Raw genomic sequence first — 18,717 nt, forward strand, 5'->3', positions numbered from 1 at the left:
AAGACACTAGGAGATTTTTACATGTCAGCAATAAGTCAAATACTTCATATCAAACTTACATGTATAAGCAGTTAACCCCTCTTCCACAGCCTTCTCTTTATTATTTCTGTCATTTGTTAGTAAAACAACTTGGATGGTCTCCTCATCATTTATTTTCTTCAAGTGTTCATCATACCATTTTGCTGCTACTCGGATGGCTTTATCGTTGCGGTCATTAGCAGTTTCTCCTTGCTCTTGTTCTATATAAGTTTCTCTGAAATCAACAGAAAATCCTAAAGCAAGGTTAAAAGTGTGATGCTACTGATGTTTAAATATATCCAACAACAATCTAAAAGTTAGGGGAATAAGGAAAAATGGTGAGAAAATTCTATTTCCAACATAGAACTTATTCTTGAAGATTAGGGAGGATGAGAGACACTCCAGAGGGACTTAATGAATTTGGTTAACTGAGCAACACAAGGACAAACATAATGCACTACAGAAACAATAACAGAAGTTACTTGCATGCACCAACAAATCAAAATTAGTTATCTTCTATGATGGAGTTTACAGACCCCACCAAGTCTGAGAAAAAGGGAAGGGCTGGAGCAGTACTGGGGCAGGAAAACTTTGCCCTCAGGCAATGCCTAGCATGGTCCTGGGGAAAGGACCAGTATAAAGAAAGCTCCAGCAGGGGTGAGGAAAGAGAGAAGTACTGCTCTTCAGCAGTAGAAAACGCACTTTTACCTTCAACAATAACAAAGGAGGGAGAACTGCGTGCAGGAACACCAGAGAGTTACCTGCATTGGCCCCTAGATTGCGGGTTTAAAGCCAACGAGATTTACTTAACAGCAGACATGCCCCAAATGGAGACATCAGGTGTGGTAGGAAGTGGCTCAGGAGAAGGTGACTGGGAGGTGGGCCAAACTTAGGCCACCCCAGGCTGTTACACTTTCAGGGCCCTGGGCTGGGATCTCGTGGAGCAAGGCGGCCCAGGTCTGCTTCCCTCCCAGATTCCCCTCCCCAAGCCGTAGGTTGGGCCGGACTAGGTGTTACCATCAAGGAAGCCGACCTAGCTGAGACCCATTCAGGGGTCCAGGACACACTCAACTGAAAGAGAGACCTAAACCACTAGGTCTGTTGACCAAACAAACAACCCCAGTAAACCTTCCCTAAGAGAGGCTGTTGTCTCTGTGGATGTCTAGATGAGGCTACTGGCTCAATATGTATGTATTCAGTCTTTCAGTCACCTCATTTAAAAAATAAACCCACACAACAGAAATAGAAAAGAGCTTGAAGGAAAATAAAACTTAAGAGATATTAGGGGTGAGTTCTACAAGATATTAAAAATAATAGAAGTATTTACTTTGGAATGAAAGGGGATGGTCAGAGGAAAGATGGTCTTGCAGTTTGGGAAATGGACTGGTAGTCAGGAGATCTGGGTTCAGTTCCCAGCTCTGCTGGATCTTTTGTGTGTCCCTGGATAAAGTTGTTTAATATATCTGTTCCTCTGCATGGGAATAATATTCCCTTGTCCCAACTTTTGTTGGTCACACCTCAGGGCAAGGACTATCTCCTACTATGTGTTTGTACAGTGCCTAGCACAACAGGGTCCCCAACTTGCCCGGGGCCCTCTGGGTACTACCATAATACAAAATGATTTATACACTCTCATTATGTTTGGCACTACCATTAGCCATTTCTTATAGCATGAAAAGACGATGGCATACATAATTACTTCCTTTTGTCTTAAACTTTTTGCACTTTATTGTATCTTTTAAATGTGAGGTATGGAACTCAACACTACATTATTGAGTCAAGTTACTTAGCAAGATTCAGGCTTGGTCTAGACTACAGAGTTAGGTTGACATAAGACAGTTTAGTCAGTGTCTACGTTAGAATGCTGCTTCCAATGAAGTCAATGTTCCCTTCAACATAATAACTCCACCTTCATGAGAGGCGCAGTGCATATATCAATGTAGTTAGGGCAACACAGCGTCTGTGTAGATGCTGCATTATTTACATCAGCTGTTGGCTGTCAACCCGAAGCCGGACTGACAGCGGAGTCATTCCCCCCAGCACTGAGAGCCCAGAGCCCCACTACTGCCCCCTGGTGAGGGATCTGGGGGTGGGGAGGGAAGGAGAGCAGGAGCTAAGCCACTGCCCGGGCTTGGGCTGTTCTCCCCCACACCCCAATCCCTCACTGGAAGGTGGCAGCTGTGCTTCTGGCTGTCAGCCCTGGCAGCTGGACTCTCCCCCCCCCCCCCCAGCAACAGCCCCAGCTGTGAGCCTCAAAGGCTCAATTTCACAGCTGGGAGCCTACCAGCAATGAAACTGACATTCTTGTCAGGTTCACAGCTGCTATTATTTCACATTTTGGCTCCGGTTGTCAGCCCTGTAGCCCGGGGATTCCAGCAATGAGCTCACGGAGCCCCCAGTGGCTGACAGCCAAAGCTGAAAAGTGAAATAATAGCAGCCGTGAACCTGACAAGAATGTCAATTTCATTGCTAGTAGTTCCCTGCTGTGAAACTGAGCCCTGTGTGGGTTCACAGCTCTGTTAGTCCCTGGGCTGGTGGGTGGGATCACAGTTGTGAGCCCAGTGCCTGGCTGACAGCTCCGGCTATGCAGCTATGAGCCCAGAGCCCAGCTGACAGTTGCGGGGGGCTGTGAGCCCCATGATTACAGCTGAGGCTGTCAGCCCAGGGCTGCTGGGCTCCAGTGTCAGTGTCCCACAATGCCCCACTTCTGGTGAGGACGCGCACTACAGACATGAGGAGCAAGAGTGGACATGAATCACCACTTCAATTACTGCGGTGGCTGTAAGTGGACTTAAGTCAACTTAATTTTGTAGTGTAGACAAGCCTTCAGAAAAGTTAGGGGCCTGATCCAAAGCCTACTGAAGTCAAAGAGAGTGTCTTTCTACTGATTTCAATGAGTTTTGGATCAAACCCTAGATGACTGAGGCTAATGACAATTTAAGTTAATATATTGTCTTTTATCCAGACTGATATCATGATGTTTACTTGTGCAGTTTGCATTTCACTAATGTGCAAAGTGATCACCACAAGAGTGAAATGTGATAACTATTTAACAGAACACATCAACAATAACACAAGAGTTACAAATCTTGCAAACTTCCTGGCATTAGCAAACCACCAAAGTAGGCCTTCACAAGTTCTCCAATGATTTAACAATGTACAATTGTCCAGATGCATTAGTGTGTGTGGTAGAGTGAAGGTTTGCCTTCCTTTGAGAAATCTACTAAAAGCCACTGCTGGAGATAGGATATTACTAGACAGACCAGAGATCTGTTCCAGCAGCAATTTCCACACCACCAAACCAATACATGCTTGCGATTAAGAAAAAATAGCAAAGAAATTAAATTCTGGTTCAAGTTGCTAATACATTTTAAATCATGTCTTTTGCAACAGTACTGAAAAATTTAGGTTTGGGATAGGTGCAGAAGTGAGTCAGAGCAGCAGGTGAAAGTGGTTTGGGGCAGGTAGCTACACCCTATCTCCAGTAAAACAAAAGCAACTATAACACAGGAGAATCATGCATGAAGCTTTTCACACAGTGATCCAGACTAAGGGACCAATCCAATTGCCAAGAGACCAATTCATGTAATTATTGGCAACAAATGCATGCAAACCCTTAGCTTCATTAGTTCCTAAATTAAAAAGTTATTTTTTCTGAATGTAAAATCATTTTCCAGTACATGTGGATATTTTGAGGTAAATGTATTTTGAAGTGTCTGAAGGCATTTGACTTTCAGGCATATTCCTTTTCAAGCACCTGCAATTGTCTCACAACTGGCCACCCTAAAAGTGCATTATTTTATGTCTGTTGATGAAACTTCAAAGCACTTGAATTTTACTACTACAGTTGTCATATTGTCATCATCATTACCCCAAAAATGTCAGTTGTATCCCGGTTACCTATGTGGTACATTCTGAAGTTTGCTGTACCCTAAGCTATTCCTTACCGATGATGTTCATTAGTGAAGGAATAGAAATGTTTTTCAGGATTGGCAATCACATCTCTAATTCGCTTGTACACTGGTGCACTCCGTTTCCTCACTTCTTGTAAAACTGTCTGAAGCACAATTACATTTGTAATAACAGGATCTTCAAGTATATCAATCTGTGAAACAAAAAGAATCCAAGTTATTGTTTATTTATAACTCATAACAGAGATTCAAGTTTCAGAGTAGCAGCCGTGTTAGTCTGTATTCGCAAAAAGAAAAGGAGTACTTGTGGCACCTTAGAGACTAACCAATTTATTTGAGCATAAGCTTTCGTGAGCTACAGCTCACTTCATCGGATGCATTCAGTGGAAGTGTTTACCTGATCCTGACACAAATTGCCAGAAGATAAAATGAATGATGAGATGCCCAGACCTGCCTCACCGTGGCTGCTGGGGAGCAGACGGTGGAAATTCTAGCTCCTAAGGCGCTGTCCCCATACCCTGCCTGGAGACCTTGGGTGGGATTTTCAAAAGCTGTCAGCCATGAATTTGATTAGGTAGAGAGAGGAGATTCACTTCAGCTCCCAGCAGTGGCAGCCCTGACCCCCCAACAGTATCATCAAGGAAGCCAAATTCAACATTGGCCCGAAGAACAGGGAATCCCAAAAGCGATGGCGCTGGTGCTGCCACTCTCTTGATTTGATTGCATGTCTCACAACATTTGGTGTTTTTCTTTAAGTCCCAGCTCCTGGAGACAAGCGATTACAAGGGAAGCTGGGCTCAGATTTCAGAAACAGGAGGTTTATATCCCCGGGGCTGTGGGGAAATGCTTGAAACCGCGGCCAGAAAGCACGGCAACGCAGCCACTGCCAGGCCGACAAAGAGAAAACCGCATTTATGAGGTTTAAGTCTCCTGACGTTTGACCGGATCTCGGATTGCTGGAGGCCTGACCAGCGAATCCTGAGAGAAGACGGGGGAGGGATCCTGTCTCCAATATCCCGAGACCCACACGGCTACGGCTACGGCGCATAGAACAATGCTGACTCCTGCGTGAGTCCCAAGCCCCACGCGCACAGCTCCCTCGCCCTCGGGAGTGGGCGGGGGTTGGTACCTGGTGCAGCAGGACGTTGGTGTCCGGCAGCAAGTAGTGCGGGGCGGGGCAGAGGCTGCTAGCGGCACCGCTGGGCTGGGCCTCGAGGCGGGGCTCCCCGGGCTGCTGCCCGCACTGCTCACAGGCGGCCGCCCCGCACGCGATGTCCTCGCGCAGGTAGTGCTCGCGCACCACTTTCATCACCGCACCCGCCCGCGTCCGCTTCAGGAACGTGCGCGAGGTCAACATCCTGCCCGCAGTAGCGCCGGCCGGTACCCCAGGGAAGAACCAGCACCAGGCGAGAGGCTCCCGGCAAGCAACTCGACCCTGCCGGAACCGGAACGGCAGGCGGAACCGGAGACTACAGCTCCCAGCATGCACTGCGGCCCGCGCCAGAAACACTTCGGACGCCCGTTGTGCTGTTTGGGCTGTTGGGATGGAAGGGGATTGCGGGTCCCAGCATGCATTGCGACTAGAGCGGGTCGGTTGGCGCGGCTCCCTTCGTTCTTTGGTTTTAGCGCGAGTGCTGTTGTCTTGGTGACGGCAGCTAACAGCTCCGCCCTTTCCGGGGTGAAGCCTGAGCTGTTGGTCGGTAGTTGCCGCAGGTGAGTCCGGCTGCAGGGGTCTCTCCCGCCTAGCCGGGCAGTGCACGGGGAAGGGCTGCTGTGAGGGTCCCCTCGCGAAACGTACCTGCCTGCGCCGCGGGGATCCGCCCCGGCGGCTCTCACGGGGCAGCCTCGTTTTGCCGCTCGCCCAGGTAATGGTTCGTGCGGGGCTATACGCAGATATGTTATAACACGTTCAAACACACCAGCCCCTCGCTGCGCGCTGGCCTTTGGGCGGCTCGGGGCCGGTAGGCGATGTGCCCGGGGTCATTCAGGAGGGAAGCCCGAGTGGGGTCCGGGATGGCACAGGCTGGGCAGGCCGGGCTCCACTGGTGTTCATTGGGACCAGGAGCCACTCGTGCCCTAGGGTGACTTCCAGCCCTCCTGCTGTGACCCTGCCCCCGTGGTCAGGCCTGGTACTCCCCACTTCTGTGTTTAAACAGGCTGTTCATTAGGGATGAAGGGGCAGGGCACGGGCTGTGGTGGAGAGCGAGCTCGGCTTTGTGGATGCAAGGAAGACTAAAGTAAGGGTCCGACTGGAGCTTCCCCACTGCAGGTGCAAGGCACCAATCTTTGATCTTCCTTTCCTAACATAAACACAGGGTCAAGTATTATGACCCCGCCCCAAAAAAACCCCCAACATTGTATGGGATGCACAGTTATCTTCTGGGGAGAGGCTGAGAGAGAGAACAAAACACATTTGATAGATGTGTGGTCAGTTTGCTTCAGGCACGACTGAGAGGCGTTCAGATAGTATGCTAGAGAGGATGGTATAAGAACCGATGTGGGTTAGAAAGTTATGTATGGAAGCTTAAGGAATCTTTCCCATGTCATATAAGTTTGCTGCATGAATAATAAGTATGTCCCTCATTTGGATCTCTGCCATATATTATGTTTCATGCCTCTGGGAAAGAGGGAGATTGAATGAGAAAAATGTGGGAGAGACTGAACCAAAAACCCATGGTGTCTTTTTGCAATGCTGCATAGGCAGTGCAAAGCATGTGATTAATGAGGGGGTCAAGCACTATGCTGAGACTGAGCAAGGTGAAATCCCACTGTGATATTCCATATGTAGCTCATTCTAGCACTGGTGACACCACCCATTGGTAATGATGAGCCTAGAATGTCCTTCTGGAGAGAAGGCCATTGCTGTTGTGGAAGGTAGGAAGCCCCAGAAACAGAGTTCTGGGGAAAGATTTTATTTTACAGCATCCTACAGACATCTCTTACAGGTGAAAGGATAGGCCAAACATTGAGCAGGAAATCTAAAGTGTTGGTTAATAGTTTTTCATAATCTCTTAATACCTTTTCTCTTAATTGTTCTGACTTTTGCATTTCACTCTACAGGGTGCTCAGATCAAATCATAACCATAAAAGCCTCTTCAAATAGAAAAATGTCACGGAAGGGCTCCAAGGAAACCAAGAAAGCAAATATCTCCAGCTCCCTGGAGTCTGAAGATATTAGTTTAGAGACTACAGTACCAACAGATGACATTTCCTCTTCTGAAGAGAGAGACGGTACCACCAAAATCACTAGGCAACTGATTGAGCGGAAGGAATTGCTTCATAATCTACAGTTGCTGAAAATAGAGTTATCTCAGAAAAACTTAATGATTGACAACTTGAAAGTGGAATATCTGACCAAAGTAAGGAAGTATCTGATTGTGTATATGTGTGCCCTATTCCACAACAACTGCTTAAGTCTAGAAAAGTACTTTATATACTACCTCATTCATGGTTCTTGAATAACTTCAGTATACAAATCAACTTCAGTTGCTCTAACTGAAATCAGGTGAACGGTACAGAGGTGAAAATGTGAGCTTTCTTATACAATGTGCTTCAGCCCTGTGGAAATTTCTAGGCCTACGAGTTCACTTTCATTCTTGACTTAATACTTCTTAGCACTTTCAGAGTTGTCAAGGTTCCTTCCCCACTCTGAACTCTAGAGTACAGATGTGGGGACCTGCATGAAAAACCCCCTAAGCTTATTTTTACCATCTTAGGTTAAAACTTCCCCAAGGTACAAACTATTTTACCTTTTGTCCCTGGATCTTACTACTGCCACCACCAAGCGTCTAACAAAAATAACAGGGAAAGAGCCTACTTGGAAACGTCTTTCCCCCCAAATCCCCCCAAGCCCTACACCCCCTTTCCTTGGGAAGGCTTGCTAAAAATCCTCACCAATTTGCATAGGTGAACACAGACCCAAACCCTTGGATCTTAAGAACAATGAAAAAGCAATCAGGTTCTTAAAAGAAGAATTTTAATGAAAGAAAAAGTAAAAGAATCACCTCTGTAAAATCAGGATGGTAAATACCGTACAGGGTAATCAGATTCAAAACATAGAGAATCCCTCTAGGCAAAACCTTAAGTTACAAAAAGACACAAAAACAGGAATATACATTCCATTCAGCACAACTTATTTTATCAGCCATTTAAACAAAACCAAATCTAATGTATATCTAACTAGATTGCTTATTAACTCTTTACAGGAGTTCTGACCTGCATTCCTGCTCTGGTCTGGGCAAAAGCAACACACAGACAGAGAGAGCCCTTTGTTCCCCCCCCCCCCTCCAGCTTTGAAAGTATCTTGTCTCCTCATTGGTCATTTTGGTCAGGTACCAGCGAGGTTGTCTTAGCTTCTTAACCCTTTACAGGTGAAAGGGTTTTTCCTCTGGCCAAGAGGGATTTAAAGGTGTTTACCCTTCCCTTTATATTTATGACAAGAGTACTGTACAGACTTCAATTTTCCATAATATTCCTGTAGGGTAGGTACCAAAATATCTTCCCTGTTTTTTATAAAAGGTAAAAGATGGGAAAATTGAGACATGAAGGAATTATTTGACTTCCCGAGGATATATCTTTAGTACAAACAGAGCTGGGGTTAGAACTTAGGAATTCTTGTGACAATACTTTTAGTCTTTTTTCAGAGTAGCAGCCGTGTTAGTCTGTGTCTGCAAAAAGAAAAGGAGTACTTGAGGCATCTTAGAGACTAACAAATGTATTTGAGCATAAGCTTTCGTGAGCTACAGCTCACTTCATCGGATGCATCTGATGAAGTGAGCTGTAGCTCACGAAAGCTTATGCTCAAATACATTTGTTAGTCTCTAAGATGCCTCAAGTACTCCTTTTCTTTTTACTTTAGTCTTGTGCTTATTACAAGTCTAAACCAAAGAAAATACTAGTCCCCAGGCACTCTTACCATTCAAAGTCAAGAATTCTTTGTCAGCCTCTCAAAACACACAGACACACACTACAGAGGGCTATCACATGCATTTACTACAGAAGAATAAAAAATGTAAGGGAGTTAAGGGATCACCAGCCTGAAAAGGTTGAGAAACACTGAATTGTAGACTTTTGAGAGGTGGTCAAATGGGAAAGCTTGTCTGTGGAAACGTGGACTGACTTCGAAGCAAGAGATTCCATATCTTGTCCCATCGCATTTACAAGAAGTATGGGGAGGGAAGCTGAGGTAGGGGGAAGTGCAATAATGCCTTACTACAGTAGTGTATAGTTTTATTATTGTTACCTTTATCCTAGAACTTGTCTACACTTACAGCGGTGCAGCTGCACTTGTACAAGTGTGCCACTGTAGCACTTAATGAAGATGCTACCTATGCTGATGGGAGAGCTTCTCCACCTTTCCATGAGACAGCAGGTGTGTCGATGAGAGAAGCCCTGTCTATGAAGGGAGTTTCGTCAGTATAGCTGCATCACTCAGGGGTGTGGATTTTCCACATCCCTGAGCAACTGTAGTTATACCGACATAAGTTCATAGCGTAAACCAGGGCTCAGTCTCTTCTGTTGATATCTGTTTATAGCTTGCACTTGTCTGTAAGTTGAATTTAGGCCAAATCCTGCAATCGAATCTGAGCAAGCGGATGCCTCGGCCTTTGTGAATCCAATTATAGAATTGGAGCTTTACTTTGTAGGTACTTTGGGACAGGTATAATTTCTTTATTTCTTTTGGCAGGTGTCTAGAACATTTTTGGGTTTTCTTAAAACAGTCAGAATAGCAGGCTCTTGACTAATTCAGACCTCTGCTATTTTTCTTATTTCTTTTAGTGAAAGGTAGTATAGGGTATTGCTTTTGTCAGAAAATGTTTCAGGAGAAGTTAGCAAGGTAAGTCATTTTTCTCTTTTTTCTTTAATTGCTTTTAGATTGAAGAGCTAGAAGAGAAGCTTAATGATACAATCCACCAGAAGCAGCTGTTATCTTTACGACTAGACAACCAGCTGGCATTACAGCAAGAAGATGCCAGGTACGAGAATAAACAAATCAACTTCAGCATTAATATGTACTGTTGATCTAAATGCAGTGGTAGGAAATAAAACATGACAGGATGTAGGTTACTGGAAGAGCAGCTTTATTATAGGTTGTATAAACTTTCCATTCTAAACCTTCACTTAAAACTGCTAACTGTAACTTGCTGAAACTTTCACTACTAGCCCTGACTGAACCTGAATTGTACTTGAAACTTTAATATAAGTAAGAATCTCTGCTGTTTTGTGAATAAAGGGCTCGATTAGGAGTAATACTTTTCCCCACTTAAAAAATAATACATTTACAACTCTTTTTTTTAATAATTCTATATCCTGAATGGCTTGGGGAGATGGGAGGGAATGACAGTTTAGAAAACTCTCATTTGGCCCTGAAAGAGCCTTAATTGAGCAGAAGTGCTTCTAGTGTTTGGGTAAATATTGATTTTGACTTGAGTCTTCTGAAACATTACAATTGTCTAGAACCTAAAGCTAGATTTGGTAATGTGCTGTTGACAAAATACCTCATTAAGGAGTTCTGTTCTCACTTCTGCTGACTGGTCTTAAGAAGGATTGTGAAGTGTGGTATCTTATTTAGTGAAGTCTCGCAACACAGCAGGAGATGCAGAAACTCACAACTTCTCTGTGCTTGAGTTTATGTAAGTCTCTTTCTGTAGAAGATTTGATACTCCTGGTGCAATTCTGTGCCAAAAAAAATTTAAAAATTTGCGCACAATATTTTAAAATTCTGTATATTTTATTTGTCAAAATAACACAATATAATCACACCAGTCTCAATTGTTTGTGGTCATTTATTTCAAAATATTTGTCAGCAAGTATTTATGTAACAATACGGAAAACGATTCAGGAAATGTTTTTTGACAAATAGATTCCTTACTAGGCATATTAATACAGAACTCTTGAGTAATAATTCATTTAAACTAGAATACAGAATCATATTTTCTCACCCCTCAGAAACAGTGAAAAGGCTTGGGGAAGTCACGGGTAACAGAGGAGCCGAGGGAGAGGGAAGTAAATTGCTGGGAAGGAACCTGGGTGTGAACTTGGAGGGTTGTTGGGTATGGGTGAGAGAAGTATGGAACAGGTTTTTGTGGGGGTGGGGAGGGATTGTTAGGAAGCTTCTCCCATGCATACCCTGGCTGATCCCTAGCCTCTCCCATTCAGTCAGGCACATCTGCCCGTCTCCCCATGGGTCTCTGTGCCCGCACCCAGCCCTATGTAGCACTGCACCCCCTCCCCCAGTCCCCATGTGTGTCTGCATCTTCCTCACCCCTGTGGCCTTGTGCCTCCCCTCCTATTCTGCCCCTGCTCCACTCTGCCCTCCCCCACTAGCCCTTATGTGTCCTGGTCTGACACACCCCACCCCCCCCCCCGCCCCAGCACCCTACACTGTCTGTCTCCCCATAACCCCTGTTTCCTGACTTGGCCACAGGCTCTGTGAAGAAGGCAGGCTTTCTCTTCCTTATCTGGCTGTGAGCTGCCACTTTGTTCTATCACCGCAGGCCCTCTGGTGGGTGAAAAGTGGAACTGCAGCAACATTTTGGCAGAAGCTTTTGTTGGCGCAAAAAATTCGAAATCTGCAGAGCTCATTAATTATGCACGTGTGCAGTAGTGCAGAATTCCCCAGGAGTAATTTGTGGCAGAACTGGTCTCGGACTTAAGAGCACAGTGGCTCTTGGAAAAATGTCTTCAAATTGTGTGCTTAGTTGTGCCATCTTATGCTTATCTAACTTTTGTCAAGTGCTCTGGCATCTGTACAGATGAAAAAGTGCTATGTACTGTACAAATTATTAGGGCCAGAGACCTAAAACAGCTGAGTGACTGTCTTCTACCCTCCTCTGTCTACTACCTTTATATCCTGCCCATCAATAACTTATGCTTATCTTTCTTCAGAACATATCCCTTTTGTGGACTAGGCCTGCTTTAGTGAACCTCAAAAAATATATTGGATCAAGATTTATCCTGAAACCTTGTACACCAACCCAATTAAAACTTTTTGGGTGCTTGTTTAAAAAACAAAACAGGGTAGTTCCCCCTCTTTCCCCCCACCCCCAAATAAAACCCTTCCTGAAAGAACAGTTTAGATTGAAAGTGTTTTTCAGTGGAGTTCAACCAATATACAAAAGTAGTAGGCTTTCTTTACAACAATTGTGGGTCTACAAAAACATAAACAAACAAACTCTTTCAATGTTCAGATGTTTGGAAGTGAGCAGTTAAGGGATTCAACCAGTTTACAATGCTGTATAATCCTTCATCACTCATGATCAACCTACCTAACTTTAGGTAGTAACATTTTAAAAAGTCTATTAGTAGCATATTAACATTTGTGGAGATCGGAGTTAAAGTTCCTTGTTTGAGTGTGATTTCTAAGAACCTTGATGAGTGCATTATGATGGCTGTATGTTGGAAGTGAGACGCAGTCTGTTGTGGAGGTTGTCTCTGTGAGTGTGATTATATTTGGAAGATAAGGTGTGAATTGAAGTTGTTTGGGTGTTAATGTTGCTTTAACTAGAGTTGTCTTAGGCTTTGTCTGTACTGGAACTTCGTCGGCAAAACTTTTGTCGTTCAGGGGTATTTAACACCCTCCTCCCCAAATTACACAAGTTTTACTGATGAAAAGTGCCAATGTGAACAGCGCCTTTTCCTGCCGACAAAGCTGCTGCTGCTCATGGGGGGTGGAAGTCTTTTTATCATTAGGAGAGATTTCTCCTGCTGACAAACGGCAGCTACACTGCGTGCCTTTTAGCAGAACGGCTGTGGTGGCACAGCCATGTCGCTAAAAGCGAGGTAATGTAGACAAAGCCTTATTTTCTTACAGTTTGTGTTTGAAAGGCAATATACTTGTGCAATCTTAATTCTAGTTAACAAGGTGTTTTTTGGGGTTTTTTTTGGGTAGGATTAAATTAATTGTGAACTCTTGTTCTCATCTGAAAATTAGGATAATAATTATTTGCCTAGCTCAAGTATTGTGAGGATTTATTGATACTTTAGACATGTTTATCATAATTTTCTGATACATTTACGTAGAAAACATCAAGAGCTAATGAAACAGGAAATGGAAACCATTTTAATGAGGCAAAAACAACTAGAAGAAACAAATCATCAGTTAAGGGAGCGGGCTGGAGATATCCGTCGCAGCTTGCGTGATTTGGAATTGACAGAAGATTATTATGAAAAACTGAAATCTCTCCCTGAAGATGAGCTTTCTATCCCTGAATATGTTTCTGTGAGTACTTTGTGTTCTGTATTGCTATTCAAAATATAAATGATCATAGTTTAGTAACCTGTTTGTAAAGGTCATAATGAGTACCTTAATGCACTCTTTCTGACTCACAGTGTACCTGTGAAGAAAACAGGGAGAAGCCTTTAGAACTCAGGTTCTTTTATCACCACCCACAGGCCGCCTGCACTAGAAATGAGACTCCTATTGCTGGGCCTCTTCCTAATATAATTCAGTCATTAAAAGTGGCATTCAAACAGAAAGAAGAAGCCTTTTAAGACCCAGTCTTTAATGCCTAATAGGTTGAAATGATGAGACCAAGAAGTGGATGAGATTTGTTTTACTTGCATGGTAGGCAGCAGGGAAGTTAAGTGTCAGAGGAAGGAACAGAGTGAGCATATGAGTTTGAAACACACAGACTTCCTGGAACAACAATCCATGTTCTCGTTCAGTTATTCTGCCCTGTTAGAATCTAAACAGTGCAGAGATGAAGGATCTTTCCTTGGATCCATAAGAACATAAGAACTGTGGAACTCTTTGCCAGGGGATGTTGTGAAGGCCAAAACTATAACAGGGTTCAAAAAAGAACTAGATAAGTTCCTGGAGGATAGGTCCATCAATGGCTGTTAGGCAAGATGGGCAGGGATGGAACACCATGTTCTGAGTGTCCCTAGCCTTTGTTTGCCAGAAGCTTGGAATGGATGACATGGGATGGATCATTGATGATTGCCCATTCTGTTCATTCCCTCTGAAGCACCTGGCATTGGCCATGGTCATAAGGCAGGATACTGGGCTAAATGGACCATTGGTCTGACCCAGTATGGCCGTTCTTATATTATATAGTCCTTAGTCTGTAAATTTTCTATACCAGGCTTACAGCAGAAAGTATCTTTTAAACAAGTTTATTCTATCTAGATTTTGAACTAAAGGATATCACAAGTTTAATTTCTAGTATTTTATAGGTTAATATAGATAGCAGATATTAGCTCAGGGGTTCTCAAACTGGTGGTCATTACCCCTCAGGGTCGCAAGGTGGTTACATGGGGGTCATGAGCTATCCGCTCCGTGGGGCTGACAGCTTCCATTAAATTTCCCCCCCGACCTCCCCTGTTTTTATTGTATGAGGAGGGTCGTGCTTAAAGGCTTGCTGTGTGAAAGGGGTCACCAATACAAATAGTCTGAAAACTACTGCTTTAGCTACTAAATTGAGTGTTTTGTTTTGGTTACTGTTCCCATTTTTTCCACAAGGTGGTGCTAAGTGATATTTTGCTGTGGCACAGAGCATGTAACCAACATTTTAAATGTAATTTGCAAATAGTTCTGAAAGAATTAAGGAAGTTTACAATTATGTGCTCTCCTTACTACAGGTTCTAAAGGTAAGCTAAGTCCCATTTATTCATGATATTGCATGGAAGTTTCTAAAGTTTTATAAAGGTAACAGACACCTGTTGTGGATCAAGTACAGACAGGACAGAAGTACCAGCAAATCTGTATTTCCAGACACATAATATCAACTAGGAGAAAAAAACCCATAAACCTTAAATTACATTTTTCTTTTGCAAAGTGTCTATGTATAAATTACATCGGTGTCTCAAAAATTTGTGTGTACTGAGTATTATGTGCTTACTTTAGTGACTAAAATATAAATTTTGCTATTCTTGTCATCTCTACATACTTCTGTTCCTTATGTGCAGTCAACAGAATTATTTCCTCACTTACACCCGTGAAATCCCATTGTCTTCAATGGGTTTGCACAGAACTTGAATAAACTAAGGGAAGAACTTTTCATGTAGAATTTTTATTATATGAACACGGAAAAATGCAGTCTTAACTGACATCCCACAGCTTGTGACAGCTTGAATTTCTAGGACTGCAGCTAGCGAAACCATCTTTTTATTTGTAAAATGAGCAAATTTAATGTAGAAGGAACTGAAACACAGTAAATGTGGAACCCCACAATACCGTATTAGTTTTTTCAGAGACGAACTGAAGTTTAAGAGAATCTTGTAGCTTTTCCACAGAGACTAGCCTGGACTTTCGAAGGTTTGTGTTGGCTTTCCCCTGCCCTTACCCTGCAAAATAAATTTTGAAAAGTATAAAATGCATCTAAATTTCTGTGCCAGGGACAACGAGAAACATAGACTTTCAGCCCAGTGGTTAGTGTAGTCACACAGGGTGTGTGAGACAGCTGGTTCAAGCCCCCTCTGCCTGATGAGGAGAAGGAATGTGAACAGTGTTCTGCCTCCTCTCACATGAGTGCCCTAATGACTGGGCTATGGAATATTTTGATGTAGGACTCCCTCAGTCTCTCCTGTTGAGCTGTTCCATTTTGGATAAATAAATAAATAGACAATGGAGCAGAGGGACTAATCCTGAGTTTCCCACCTCCCAGGTGAGTGCCCTTCCTGCCAGGCTAGAGTCATTCTCACACTCCCAGCCTCAGTGATTAAGTAGTTATATACAGCGGAACAGTTTCAAGAGACGCGATTGAGGGAGCCTCACATGAGAATATCCCATAACCCAGTGGTTAGGGCATTCACCTGAGCAGTGGCAGACTTCTGTTCAAATCCATTTTCCTCATCAGCATGGGGCTAGCCTGAACCAGTAGACTCCCACATCCTGGGTGAGTACCCTAATCACTAGGCTAAAAGTTATGAGGGAGTGCCTCCTCCTCCTCTTCTTGCATATGGAGTGAGACTGCCTTTGAGCATGCATACTGGATTGAGTCCTGCATGCAAGGTAGGCATTCTTCGGCTTATCTTCCCCCAGTTTGTGACTTGCTCTGGGGCTTAGGCAGCCAGCCACCTAAAGCGAGGCTGGAGTGTGCATGCCTAGAGGCAGAAACATTGGTACCTAGGGAAATTTAGGCACCAAACAAGTTTAGGCACCTGTGCGGTTAGGAGGCATTTGAGCAGGAATTTTGTGAATATCAGTAGCTGCCTAAGGCTTTGTCTACACTACGCAGCTTTTAGCGACATGGCTGTACAGCTACAGCTGTGCCGCTAAAAGGTGCGCAGTATAGCCGCTGTTTGTCCGGGAGAGAGCTCTCCTGCTGACAAAAAACTTCCACCCCCAATGAGTGGTGGTAGCTTTGTTGGCAGGAGAGTGCTCCTGCCGACCAAGCGCTGTTCACACTAGCGCTTTTCCTCGACAAAACTTTTGTCTTTCTGAGGGGGTATTTTTTTAACATCTCTGAATGACAAAATTTTGTCGTTCACTTGCCAGTGTAGACAAAGCCTAAGTCTCAGATTTAGGTGCCAAAATGGCAGGTAAGTGCCTGAGTTCCTTTTTGAATTTAGCCTTGTTTACCTTCACGAGGTAAAAGGAATAAAATAAATGTGACTTACTTGACCCAAGGAGGCCAGTTCTAGTCTGCAGCAGGTCTCCAGAATGGCTCTAATGACACTATATGTACCATCACATGGAGGACTTAAAAAAAAAAAAAATACAGGCATGTCTTAATCCCCACTTCTTTGTTGATAATTAAATATAATTCTAAAGTTGGACTTATTAAAAAAAAAAACCCCAAAACTATTCACAAATCATATATAGTATGTATAATATAAAAAGAACTTCAGGACTTCAAAGGTGATAGATGAAATGATCTGTTTTAAAGCATTATAAATGAAAGGGAGGAATAAAGTTTGACTGAAGGTGGATAGTTAAATAACTGTGGTGCCAACCTGTGTGTGTGCTTGTACATGTATGGTGTGCCATTGCATAAGCAAATAGTGCATTCCACCATTCTCTATATTTAATTCGTAGCTTTTCCAAACCACATACTTATGATCCCAGCAATATTGATATAGAATAACAGATTTATATATATATAATGCACAGATTTGTGCATTTTTTTAAAATATATTTTGTATGATTTCAACTTTTCATGTTTCTATATCTTTTAAAAAGGCCTATTTGACTTTGGCTAAAGCCCTTTCAGTAAGGGCTTTTAAAGCCTGCTATAAGAAATCTTTGAAAATAAATTTTATAATGGGATCACTGATAAGGCCATTCACCATAGAAGCAGGTGTTTGTCAGAATACAAACTACACGGTGTAATTAATCTTGTATCTGTTATAAATGAGAAGCTGGAAAAAAATGGATCTCATTGTGATGATTGGAAGAATTACTCATAAATGCTTGACAATGCTCATTCTAAAGTAGAGATCATTAGAATTCTTATTTCTTTGGAAGCTGAATTTCCCTTTTTCTTTCTTTTCTCAAATTTAAATAGATAAGCATCAACATTTTGGGAGTCAATATTTTACTTTGGAGCTCCTTTCAATATACACCCCAGTGATTGGTCGTCATCCTCTTTCTTTCTCTCTCTCACTTGCAGCAGAAGGAAATGGAGGATAATTCATGTACCATCTGTGCATCTACAAAGTAGTGCTTTTAGCAGTGTTGGTGATTATGTGTGACTGACAGGGACTATGATTTTGCTCCTCATTGACTTCACCTGGCATGATGAATAAAAACGTTTCTGTTCAGAAGTGGTGGGGGGAGAAGGGGTAATGTTGATTTTAAACTTGGTGAGATAATTTTTAGAAGTATGAAGGGAATGTGTGAGAATCATGAGCGACATCAACTGCTTTATGTTAGTTGCGTGTTTAATGGTTGAATGAACATAAAATGGAGTAAGAGAAGCTACTATTGTGGTACTCTGATCTGTTGCATCTAATTAGTATGAATGCTTAGTGTGGAAAGAATAAAAACAAGGAACAAAAAATTGAGTCTGAAGGACTATTAAATACAAACAGTGTCCATGTCTACACTACCGGCTAAATCGGCACTGCTGCGATCAATGCAGCGGTGTTGATTTAGTGGGTCTGTGAACATACGCTAAGTCAATGGGAGAGTACTCTCCCGTTAAAGTCTGTACTCCACCTCCCCGAGAGGCGAAAGCTATGTCGACAGGAGAGCATCTCCCATTGACATAGGTTGACTTACAGCGGTGTCTACACCGTGCTAAGTTACACAGACTTCAGTTACATAACTTATGTAACTGAAATAGCGTAACTTAGATTGACTTACAGCGTTACTGTAGATTAGCCCAGTGTAATAGAGTAGTACATGTAAAAAGATATGTAGTAAGTAGTGTATGTGTTAATTGAAAATATTAACTTTTTTGAAAAACAAATATGAGATTTTTAAGTTAGTGGCATAAAATGTTTTAATTGTTCTCTTACTAGAATTTATCTGCATTTTTTTTAATATCTGTTTTTGAGGAGTGACAGTGTTGTTTGCTTTCTTTTCTAGATTCGATTCTATGAAGTAGTCCAACCATTAAGAAAAGAAGTAAATGAACTACAGATGAAAAAAGACAGCTTATCAGAAGATCTAAGTTATTACAAGTCCCAGTTGAAGTGTGTGATGGAGGTTTGTATGCTTTAGTAACCCAGCTATGAAAATGAGTAATAAAATAACCCTGTTCTGTCAAATGGGTACATTTCCGTTCCAGTTACCTTTCAGATCAGGTAGGAGACTAGAGGTTTAATAGCGGGGCATTCATTTTTTTTAATACTTGCAAAGCAATTGTTTTCTCACAATATTAATTTGCTTAATATTTGTACT

The 18,717-nt window shown here is 42.8% G+C and overlaps 2 protein-coding genes across 5 annotated transcripts in view; one reads left to right on the forward strand and one right to left on the reverse strand.

Annotated features, from left to right (window-relative positions):
• DIS3 (DIS3 exosome endoribonuclease and 3''-5'' exoribonuclease) overlaps positions 1 to 5,384 on the reverse strand; it is a 32,753-nt gene extending 27,369 nt beyond the window's left edge. For 2 of the 3 annotated variants that reach the window (XM_074961924.1, XM_074961935.1), the window contains exons 1-3: positions 5,059 to 5,384; positions 3,966 to 4,123; positions 60 to 253 (exon numbers count right to left, since the gene is read on the reverse strand). In XM_074961924.1, coding sequence (XP_074818025.1) covers positions 60 to 253; positions 3,966 to 4,123; positions 5,059 to 5,286 — 580 coding nt within the window. In that variant the 5' untranslated portion in view covers positions 5,287 to 5,384. Of the gene's footprint in view, positions 1 to 59; positions 273 to 3,965; positions 4,124 to 5,058 lie in introns of those variants that run through there. The other variant, XM_074961944.1, reaches the window with a different exon arrangement.
• Positions 5,385 to 5,481: 97 nt separating this feature from the next.
• PIBF1 (progesterone immunomodulatory binding factor 1) overlaps positions 5,482 to 18,717 on the forward strand; it is a 165,147-nt gene continuing 151,911 nt past the window's right edge. The window contains exons 1-5 of one of the 2 annotated variants that reach the window (XM_074961959.1): positions 5,482 to 5,794; positions 6,990 to 7,288; positions 9,804 to 9,904; positions 12,951 to 13,149; positions 18,403 to 18,522. In XM_074961959.1, the coding sequence (XP_074818060.1) occupies positions 7,037 to 7,288; positions 9,804 to 9,904; positions 12,951 to 13,149; positions 18,403 to 18,522 (672 nt within the window). In that variant the 5' untranslated portion in view covers positions 5,482 to 5,794; positions 6,990 to 7,036. The remainder of the gene's footprint in view (positions 5,795 to 6,989; positions 7,289 to 9,803; positions 9,905 to 12,950; positions 13,150 to 18,402; positions 18,523 to 18,717) is intronic. The other variant, XM_074961967.1, reaches the window with a different exon arrangement.

Source organism: Natator depressus, chromosome 1 (genome assembly GCF_965152275.1).
Source record: "Natator depressus isolate rNatDep1 chromosome 1, rNatDep2.hap1, whole genome shotgun sequence".
NCBI lineage: Eukaryota > Metazoa > Chordata > Testudines > Cheloniidae > Natator > Natator depressus.